At 52.0% G+C, this 11,089-nt stretch overlaps 1 protein-coding gene across 1 annotated transcript in view; it reads left to right on the top strand.

The window, feature by feature from the left end:
* Positions 1 to 11,089, top strand: part of LOC135408266 (ATP-dependent DNA helicase Q4-like) — a 45,779-nt gene that overhangs the window by 18,269 nt on the left and 16,421 nt on the right. The window contains exons 5-7 of the mRNA XM_064643520.1: positions 2,646 to 4,696; positions 6,200 to 6,302; positions 7,623 to 7,731. Coding sequence (XP_064499590.1) covers positions 2,646 to 4,696; positions 6,200 to 6,302; positions 7,623 to 7,731 — 2,263 coding nt within the window. The remainder of the gene's footprint in view (positions 1 to 2,645; positions 4,697 to 6,199; positions 6,303 to 7,622; positions 7,732 to 11,089) is intronic.

Here is an 11,089-nt window from a genome sequence, read left to right as displayed (position 1 = left end):
CCAAAATCAGGGACCCCAAAATCAGGGACCCTCAAAAATCAGAGACTCCCCAAAATCAGAGACCCCAAATTGGAGATCCCCAAAAATGAGAGACCCCCAAAATTAGAGACTCCCCAAAAATCAGGGACCCCCAAAATCAGAGACCCCAAATTGGAGATCCCCAAAAATCAGAGATGCCCAAATCTGTGACACCCGAAATCAGGGACCCCCAAAATCAGGGACCCCAAAATCAGGGACCCCAAAATCAGGGACCCCAAAATCAAGGACCTCAAAATGAGGGACCCCAAATTGGAGATCCCCAAAAATCAGAGACCCCCCCAAAATGAGGGACCCCAAAATCAGAGACCCCAAAGTCAAAGACCCCAAAAATCAGGGACCCCAAAATCAGAGACCCCCCCAGAATCAGAGACCCCAAAATCAGGGACCCCAAACTGGAGATCCCCAAAAATCAGAGACCGCCCCCAAAATGAGGGACCCCAAAATCAGGGACCCCAAAGTCAGGGACCCCAAAATCAAAGACCTCAAAATCAGGGATCCCAAAATCAGGGACCCCAAAATCAGAGACCCCAAAATCAGAGACCCCAAATCAGAGACCCCAAATCAGAGACCCCAAATCAGAGACTCCCCAAAATCAGAGACTCCCCAAAATCAGGGACCCCCCCAAAATGAGGGACCCCAAAATCAGAGACCCCAAAGTCAAAGACCCCAAAATCAGGGACCCCAAAATCAGGGACCCCAAAATCGAGGACCCCCAAAATCAGAGACCCCAAAATCAGGGACCCCCCAAAATCAGAGACCCCAAAATCAGGGACCTTCCAAAATCAGAGACCCCAAAAATCAGGAACCCCAAAATCAGGGATCCCCCCAAATCAGAGACCCCAAATCAGAGACCCCAAATCAGAGACCCCAAAATCAGAGACTCCCCCAAATCAGAGACCCCAAATCAGAGACCCCAAATCAGAGACCCCTAAATCAAGGACCCCAAAATCAGGGATCCCCCCAAATCAGAGACCCCAAATCAGAGACCCCAAAATCAGAGACTCCCCAAAATCAGAGACCCCAAAATCAGAGACCCCTAAATCAAGGACCCCAAAATCAGGGACCCCAAAATCAGAGACCCCAAATCAGAGACCCCAAATTAGCGACTCCCCAAAATCAGGGACCCCAAAATGAGAGACCCCCAAAATTAGAGGCTCAAAAATGAGGGACCCCCAAAATCAGAGACCCCAAAAATCAGGGACCCCAAAATCAGGGACCCCAAAATCAGGGATCCCCCAAATCAGAGACCCCAAATCAGAGACCCCAAATCAGAGACCCCAAATCAGAGACCCCAAAATCAGAGACTCCCCAAAATCAGAGACCCCAAAATCAGAGACCCCTAAATCAAGGACCCCAAAATCAGGGACCCCAAATTAGAGACTCCCCAAAATCAGGGACCCCAAAATGAGAGACTCCTAAAATTAGAGGCTCAAAAATGAGGGACCCCCAAAATCAGAGACCCCAAAAATCAGGGACCCCAAATTGGAGGTCCCCAAAAATCAGAGACCCCAAAATCAAGGACCCCAAAATCAGAGACCCCAAAAATCAGGAACCCCAAAATCAGGGATCCCCCCAAATCAGAGACCCCAAATCAGAGACCCCAAATCAGAGACCCCTAAATCAAGGACCCCAAAATCAGGGACCCCAAAATCAGAGACCCCCCAAAAATCAGAGACCCCCCCAAAGTCAGAGACCCCAAAGTCAAAGACCCCAAAATCAGGACCCCCCAAAATCAAGGAACCCCAAAATCAGGGACCCCAAAATGAGGGACCCCAAAATCAGAGACCCCCAAAATCAAGGAACCCCAAAATCAGGGACCCCCAAAATCAGAGACCCCAAAATGAGGGACCCCCAAAATTTGAGGCTCAAAAATGAGGGACCCCCAAAATCAGAGACCCCAAAAATCAGGAACCCCAAAATCAGGGACCCTCCAAAATCAAGGAACCCCAAAATCAGGGACCCCCCAAAATCAGAGACCCCAAAGTCAAAGACCCCAAAATCAGGACCCCCCAAAATCAAGGAACCCCAAAATGAGGGACCCCAAAATGAGGGACCCCAAAATGAGGGACCCCCAAAATCAGGGACCCCAAAATCAGGGACCCTCCAAAATCAGAGACCCCAAAATGAGGGACCCCCAAAATTTGAGGCTCAAAAATGAGGGACCCCCAAAATCAGAGACCCCAAAATCAGGAACCCCCAAAATCAGAGACCCCCAAATTGGAGACTCCCCGAAATCAGGGACCCCAAAATCAAAGACCCCAAAGTCAAAGACCCCAAAATCAGAGACCCCAAAAATCAGAGACCCCTAAATCAAGGACCCCAAAATCAGGGACCCCAAACTGGAGATCCCCAAAAATCAGAGACCCCCCAAAATCAAAGACCCCCAAATTGGAGACTCCCCAAAATCAAAGACCCCAAAGTCAAAGACCCCAAAATCAGGGACCCCAAAATCAAAGACCCCCAAAATCAGGGACCCCAAAATCAAAGACCCCAAAATCAGGGACCCCAAAATCAAAGACCCCCTAAAATCAGGGCCCCCCCGAACCTCCTCCGTGTCTTTCCGGGGCCGGAATTCCGGGCTCTGACCCTCCCCTCCCCTCCCCCAGGAGCCCCCCCTGACCCCCCGGAGGACCCCAAACCCCAGGAGGCTCCCGACCATTCCCAGATTCCGGACGAACCCCGAGGAAGAGCCTGGAAAACCCGGGAATTCCGGAGCTGATCCCGGAGACGATCCCGGAGATCCCGGAGATCCCGGAGCTCCCGGAGCTCCCGGCTCCGTCGTCCTTCCTCCCTCGCTGTCGGGATTGACCCCCCTCATCCTCAGCTCGGGAACGAGACCCCCCCAGGCTCCCCCAGATCCCGGAAAATTCCGGAGGCTGAGGGAGAGGGTGGCCCAGACTTTGGGAGCCTTGGATCCCGCCTGGATCCGGAGGTGCCACCGCGACCTGGAGCCGGGAGAAGTCGGGATGAGGCGGAGCCGGGAGGGAGAGGAAGGGGAAGAGGAAGAGGAAGAGGATGAGGAAGAGGAAGAGGGTGGGAAGATGTCGGGAAACGTCTCGGAATGCTTGGAAAACATCCCGGAAAAGCAGGAAGAGGAGAAGGAAAAGCAGGTGGGAGCTCCAAGGAGAAGTGGGAAGAGTCCAAAATCCTTGGAAAACTTCCTGGAAGAGGAAGAGGAGGATGAGGAAAAGCAGGTGGGAGCTCCAAGGAGAAGTGGGAAGGGACTGGATGGCTTGGAAAACATCCTGGAAAAGCAGGAAGAGGAGAAGGAAAAGCAGGTGGGAGCTCCAAGGAGAAGTGGGAAGAGTCCAAAATCCTTGGAAAACCTCCTGGAAGAGGAAGAGGAGGAGAAGGAAAAGCACTTGGAAGCTCTAAAGAAGAGGAGGAAGACTCTGGATCTCTTGGAAAACATCCCGGAAAAGCAGGAAGAGGAGAAGGAAAAGGAGGTGGGAGCTCCAGGGAAGAGCAGGAAAACTCCAAAATCCTTGGAAAACTTCGTGGAAGAGGAAGAGGAGGAGAAGGAAAAGCACTTGGAAGCTCCAAAGAAGAGGAGGAAGCTTCAGGAATGCTTGGAAAACATCCTGGAAAAGCAGGAAGAGGAGAAGGAAAAGGAGGTGGGAGCTCCAAGGAGAAGTGGGAAGAGTCCAAAATCCTTGGAAAACTTCCTGGAAGAGGAAGAGGAGGAGAAGGAAAAGCACTTGGAAGCTCTAAAGAAGAGGAGGAAGCTTCAGGAATGCTTGGAAAACATCCTGGAAAAGCAGGAAGAGGAGAAGGAAAAGCAGGTGGGAGCTCCAAGGAGAAGTGGGAAGACTCCAAAATCCTTGGAAAACACCCCGGAAGGGGGAGAGGAGGAGAAGGAAAAGCACTTGGAGGGTCTGAGGAAGAGCAGAAAAATGCCAAAATCCTTGGAAAACCTCCTGGAAGAGGAAGAGGAAGAGAAGGGAAAGGAGGTGGGAGCTCCAAGGAAGAGCAGGAAAACTCCAAAATCCTTGGAAAAGCTCCCGGAAGAGGAAGAGGAGGAGCAGGAAAAGCAGGTGGGAGCTCGAAAGAGAAGTGGGAAGAGTCCAAAATCCTTGGAAAACTTCCCGGAAGGGGGAGAGGAAATGAAGGGAAAGCACTTGGAAGCTCTGAGGAAGAGCAGGAAAACTCCAAAATCCTTGGAAAAGCTCCTGGAAGAGGAAGAGGAAGAGAAGGAAAAGGAGGTGGGAGCTCCAAGGAAGAGCAGGAAGACTCCAAAATCCTTGGAAAACTTCCTGGAAGAGGAAGAGGAGGATGAGGAAAAGAAGGTGGGAGCTCCAAGGAAGAGCAGAAAAACACCAAAATCCTTGGAAAACTTCCCGGAAGAGGAAGAGGAGAAGCAGGAAAAGCACTTGGAAGCTCTGAGGAAGAGCAGGAAAACTCCAAAATCCTTGGAAAAGCTCCTGGAAGAGGAGGAGAAGGAAAAGCAGGTGGGAGCTCCGAGGAAGAGGAGGAAGCTTCAGGAATCCTTGGAAAACCTCCCGGAAGAGGAAGAGGAGGAGCAGGAAAAGCAGGTGGGAGCTCCAAAGAAAAGCGGGAAAGCTCCAAAGAAGAGCAGGAAAAGTCCAAAATCCTTGGAAAATCTTCCGGAAGAGGAAGAGGAGGAGCAGGAAAAGCCCAAAGCCGCCCCCAGAACCAGGTCATTCCCGACTTTTCCGGGATTGGGATGTGGGGATTCCCAAAAATCCTTTGGGATTGGGATGTGGGGGTTCCCAAACTTCCTTTCGGATTGGGATGTGGAGATTCCCAAACTTTTTTAGGGATTGGGGTGTGGGGATTCCCAAAAATCCTCTGGGATTGGGATGTGGGGATTCCCAGAAATCCTTTGGGATTGGGATGTGGGGATTCCCAAACCTCCTTTTTAGGGATTGGGATGTGGGGATTCCCAAAAATCCTCTGGGATTGGGATGTGGAGATTCCCAAACTTTTTTAGGGATTGGGATGTGGGGATTCCCAAACTTCCTTTGGGATTGGGATGTGGAGATTCCCAAACTTTTTTAGGGATTGGGATGTGGGGATTCCCAAAAATCCTTTGGGATTGGGATGTGATTCCCAAACTTTTGGGATTGGGATGTGGGGATTCCCAAAAATCCTTTGGGATTGGAATTCAGTGATTCCGAAACCTTTTTTGGGATGTGGAGATTCCCAGAAATCCTTTGGGATTGGGATGTGGGAATTCCCAAACCTTTTTAGGGATTGGGATGTGGAGATTCCCAAATGTTTTTAGGGATTGGGATGTGGAGATTCCCAAACTTTTTTAGGGATTTGGATATGATTCCCAAACCTTTTCCAGGATTGGGATGTGGGGATTCCCAAAAATCCTTTGGGATTGGGATGTGGGGATTCCCAAACTTTTTTAGGGATTGGGATGTGGGGATTCCCAAAAATCCTCTGGGATTGGGATGTGGGGATTCCCAAACTTCCTTTGGGATTGGGATTCAGAGATTCCCAAACTTTTTTAGGGATTGGGATGTGGGGATTCCCAAAAATCCTCTGGGATTGGGATGTGGGGATTCCCAGAAATCCTTTGGGATTGGGATGTGATTCCCAAACCTTTTTAGGGATTGGGATGTGGGGATTCCCAAACTTTTTTGGGGATTGGGATCCGGTGATTCCCAAACTTCCTTAGGGATTGGGGTGTGGGGATTCCCAGAAATCCTTTGGGATTGGGATGTGATTCCCAAACCTTTTTAGGAATTGGGATGTGGGGATTCCCAAAAATCTTTAGGGATTGGGATGTGGGGATTCCTAAAAATCCTTTGGGATTGGGATGTGGGGATTCCCAAACTTCCTTTGGGATTGGGATCCGGTGATTCCCAAACCTTTGGGATTGGGATGTGGAGGTTCCCAAACATTTTTTGGGATTGGGATGTGGGAACTCCCAAACCTTTTCCGGGATTGGGATGTGGAAATTCCCAAACCTTTTTAGGGATTGGGATGTGGAGATTCCCAAAAATCCTTTGGGATTGGGATGTGGGGATTCCCAAATGTTTTTAGGGATTGGGATGTGGGGATTCCCAGAAATCCTTTGGGATTGGGATCCGGTGATTCCCAAACCTTTTTTGGGATTGGGATCCGGTGATTCCCAAACCTTTGGGATTGGGATGGGCTGATTCCCGAAGCTGATCCCGCCTTTCCCCAGGAGGTGCCCCCGGATTTCCGGCGGGAATTTCGTGCGGCTCAACCTGCGGCGGAAAACGTATTCCCGGGGCTTCGCCCTGCGCGGGAAATCCCTCCGGAGGCAGGTCAGGGAGCCTTGGGAATCCGGGCTTCCCTTGGGAATCTTCCGGGGCCGCGGGAAGGGAAGGGCTGGGACACGGAATTCCTGGGACGTGGAATTCTTGGGGCATGGAAGGGCTGGGACACGGAATTCCCGAGACATGGGAGGGCTGGGACATGGAATTTCTGGGATACAGAAGGGATGGGACATGGAATTCCTGGGACATGGGAGGGATGGGACATGGAATTCCTGGGACATGGGAGGGATGGGACATGGAATTCCTGGGACATGGAATTCCCAGGACATGGAATTCCTGGGACATGGAAGGGCCGGGACATGGAAGGGTTGGGACATGGAATTCCTGGGACACGGAATTCCTGGGACACAGAATTCCTGGGACATGGAAGGGCTGAGATATGGAATTCCTGGGACATGGAATTCCCAGGACACAAGGGCCAGGACACAGAAGGGCTGGGACATGGAATTCTTGGGACATGGAATTCCCGGGGCATGGAAGGGCTGGGACAGGGAATTCCTGGGACACGGAATTTCTGGGACACGGAAGGACCTGGATACAGAATTCCTGGGACACGGAATTTCCAGGACACAGAAGGGCTGGGACATGGAATTCCTGGGACAGGGAATTCCTGGGACATGGAATTCTTGGGGCATGGAAGGGCTGGGACACGGAATTCCTGGGATACAGAAGGGCTGGGACATGGAATTCCTGGGACATGGAATTCCTGGGGGATGGAATTCCCAGGACATGAAATTCCTGGGACGCAGAATTCCTGGGACATGGAAGGGCTGAGATATGGAATTCCCAGGACATGGAATTCCCGGGACACAGAAGGGGTGGGACATGGAAGGGCTGAGATATGGAATTCCTGGGATATGGAATTCCCGGGATATGGAATTCCCAGGACACGGAATTCCTGGGACGCAGAGGGGCTGGGACATGGAAGGGCTGGGACATGGAATTCCTGGGACACGGAATTCCCGGGACACAGAGGGGCTGGGACATGGAATTCCTGGGACACGGAAGGGCTGGGACACAGAGGGGCCGGGACATGGAAGGGCTGGAACAGGGAATTCCCGGGACATGGAAGAGCCAGAACATGGAATTCCTGGGACACGGAATTCCCGGGACGCAGAATTCCTGGGACATGGAAGGGTTGGGACATGGAAGGGACAGGACACGGAATTCCTGGGACACAGAAGGGCTGGGACAGGGAACTCCTGGGACACAGAATTCCCAGGACATGGAATTCCTGGGACATGGAATTCCCGGGACAGGGAATTCCCGGGACGTGGAATTCCCAGGACACAGAATTCCCATTCCCAGGTGTACCGGGAGAAGTGGCGGAAGAAGTGGGGGGGCCCTTCCGGGGGCGGCGGATCCGGCGCCTGCTTCCGCTGCGGGAAACCCGGACACTGGGCGGCCCAATGTCCAGGTGGGAACGGCCTCGGGATCCCGGGAATGCCGGGGGGGGGGAGGGGGGAAGGGAAGGGGCACGGAGGGATTTTAGGGATTGGGAATTCGGGGATGGGGGCGGGATCATTCCCGGGGTTTCTGATCCCGTTTTTCTGCCCCCAGGGAGGGATTTGGGATCGTTCCCGGGGTTCTGATCCCATTTTTCCAAGCACAGGAAGGGATTTGGGATCGTTCCCGGGGTTCTGATCCCGTTTTTCCAGGGACAGGGAGGGATTTGGGATCGTTCCTGGGTTCTGATCCCATTTTTCCGAGCACAGGGAGGGATTTGGGATCGTTCCCGGGGTTCTGATCCCGTTTTTCCGAGGGATTTGGGATCGGTCCCAGGGTTCTGATCCCATTTTTCTGAGGGATTTGGGATCATTCCCAGGGTTCTGATCCTGTTTTTCCAAGCACAGGGAGGGATTTGGGATCGTTCCCGGGGTTCTGATCCCGTTTTTCTGCAACCAGGGAGGGATTTGGGATCATTCCCAGGGTTTTGATCCCGTTTTTCCACATAAAGGGAGGGATTTGGGATCATTCCCAGGGTTCTGATCCTGTTTTTCCGAGGGATTTGGGATCATTCCCAGGGTTCTGATCCCATTTTTCTGAGGGATTTGGGATCATTCCCAGGGTTCTGATCCTGTTTTTCCAGGGACAGGGAGGGATTTGGGATCGTTCCTGGGTTCTGATCCCATTTTTCCGAGGGATTTGGGATCATTCCCGGGGTTCTGATCCCATTTTTCCGAGCACAGGGAGGGATTTGGGATCATTCCCAGGTTCTGATCCCGTTTTTCTGCATCCAGGGAGGGATTTGGGATCATTCCCAGGTTCTGATCCCGTTTTTCCAGGGATTTGGGATCGTTCCCAGGGTTCTGATCCTGTTTTTCCAAGCACAGGGAGGGATTTGGGATCATTCCCGGGGTTCTGATCCCATTTTTCCAAGGGATTTGGGATCATTCCCAGGGTTCTGATCCCGTTTTTCCAGGGACAGGGAGGGATTTGGGATCGTTCCTGGGTTCTGATCCCATTTTTCCGAGCACAGGGAGGGATTTGGGATCGTTCCCGGGGTTCTGATCCCGTTTTTCCGAGGGATTTGGGATAATTCCCGGGTTCTGATCCCATTTTTCTGCCCCCAGGGAGGGATTTGGGATCATTCCCAGGGTTCTGATCTTGTTTTTCCACATAAAAGGAGGGATTTGGGATCGTTCCCAGGGTTCTGATCCCGTTTTTCCAAGGGATTTGGGATCATTCCTGGGGTTTTGATCCTGTTTTTCCGAGGGATTTGGGATCGTTCCCGGGGTTCTGATCCTGTTTTTCCGAGCACAGGGAGGGATTTGGGATCATTCCCAGGGTTCTGATCCCGTTTTTCCAAGGGATTTGGGATCGTTCCTGGGGTTCTGATCCTGTTTTTCTGCCCCCAGGGAGGGATTTGGGATCATTCCTGGGGTTCTGATCCCATTTTTTCTGAGGGATTTGGGATCATTCCCAGGGTTCTGATCCCGTTTTTCCGAGGGATTTGGGATCGTTCCCAGGTTCTGATCCCATTTTCCTGCCCCCAGGGAGGGATTTGGGATCATTCCCAGGGTTCTGATCTCGTTTTTCCAAGCACAGGGAGGGATTTGGGATCATTCCCAGGTTTCTGATCCTGTTTTTCCGAGGGATTTGGGATAATTCCAGGGTTCTGATCCCATTTTTCTGCCCCCAGGGAGGGATTTGGGATCATTCCTGGGGTTCTGATCCCGTTTTTCCGAGGGATTTGGGATCGTTCCCAGGGTTCTGATCCCATTTTTCTGGCCCCAGGGACGGATTTGGGATCATTCCCAGGTTCTGATCCTGTTTTTCCAAGCCCAGGGAGGGATTTGGGATCGTTCCCGGGGTTCTGATCCCGTTTTTTCCAGGGATTTGGGATCATTCCCAGGTTCTGATCCCATTTTTCCGAGGGATTTGGGATCATTCCCAGGTTCTGATCCCGTTTTTCTGCCCCCAGGGAGGGATTTGGAATCATTCCCAGGGTTCTGATCCCGTTTTTCCGAGCCCAGGGAGGGATTTGGGATCATTCCCGGGGTTCTGATCCTGTTTTTCCGAGGGATTTGGGATAATTCCAGGGTTCTGATCCCATTTTTCTGCCCCCAGGGAGGGATTTGGGATCGTTCCTGGGGTTCTGATCCCGTTTTTCTGAGGGATTTGGGATCATTCCCAGGGTTCTGATCCCATTTTTCTGCCCCCAGGGAGGGATTTGGGATCATTCCCAGGGTTCTGATCCCATTTTTCCAAGCACAGGGAGGGATTTGGGATCGTTCCTGGGGTTCTGATCCCGTTTTTCCGAGGGATTTGGGATCATTCCCAGGGTTCTGATCCCATTTTTCCAAGCACAGGGAGGGATTTGGGATCGTTCCCATGGTTCTGATCCCATTTTTCTGCCCCCAGGGAGGGATTTGGGATCGTTCCTGGGGTTCTGATCCCGTTTTTCTGAGGGATTTGGGATCATTCCCGGGGTTCTGATCCCGTTTTTCTGCCCCCAGGGAGGGATTTGGGATCGTTCCCGGGGTTCTGATCCCATTTTTCCGAGGGATTTGGGATCGTTCCCGGGGTTTTGATCCAATTTTTCCAAGGGATTTGGGATCATTCTCAGGGTTCCGATCCCATTTTTCCAAGCACAGGGAGGGATTTGGGATCATTCCCAGGTTTCTGATCCTGTTTTTCCGAGGGATTTGGGATAATTCCAGGGTTCTGATCCCATTTTTCTGCCCCCAGGGAGGGATTTGGGATCGTTCCCGGGGTTCTGATCCCGTTTTTCTGGGGGATTTGGGATCGTTCCCAGGTTCTGATCCCGTTTTTCCGAGGGATTTGGGATCGTTCCCAGGGTTCTGATCCCATTTTCCTGCCCCCAGGGAGGGATTTGGGATCATTCCCAGGGTTCTGATCCCATTTTTTCACATAAAGGGAGGGGTTTGGGATCATTCCCAGGTTCTGATCCTGTTTTTCTGCCCCCAGGGAGGGATTTGGGATCATTCCCAGGTTCTGATCCCATTTTTCCGAGGGATTTGGGATCATTCCCAGGTTCTGATCCCGTTTTTCCAAGCACAGGGAGGGATTTGGGATCATTCCCGGGATTCTGATCCCATTTTTCCGAGCACAGGGAGGGATTTGGGATCGTTCCCAGGTTCTGATCCCGTTTTTCTGCCCCCAGGGAGGGATTTGGGATCGTTCCCGGGGTTCTGATCCCATTTTTCCAAGCACAGGAAGGGATTTGGGATCGTTCCCGGGGTTCTGATCCCGTTTTTCCAGGGACAGGGAGGGATTTGGGATCGTTCCTGGGTTCTGATCCCATTTTTCCG

This window comes from Pseudopipra pipra, unplaced genomic scaffold (assembly GCF_036250125.1).
Source record: "Pseudopipra pipra isolate bDixPip1 unplaced genomic scaffold, bDixPip1.hap1 HAP1_SCAFFOLD_278, whole genome shotgun sequence".
NCBI classification, from domain to species: domain Eukaryota; kingdom Metazoa; phylum Chordata; class Aves; order Passeriformes; family Pipridae; genus Pseudopipra; species Pseudopipra pipra.
Note: the sequence above shows the minus strand (reverse complement) of the source record. Positions and strands in the feature narration are given on the sequence as shown.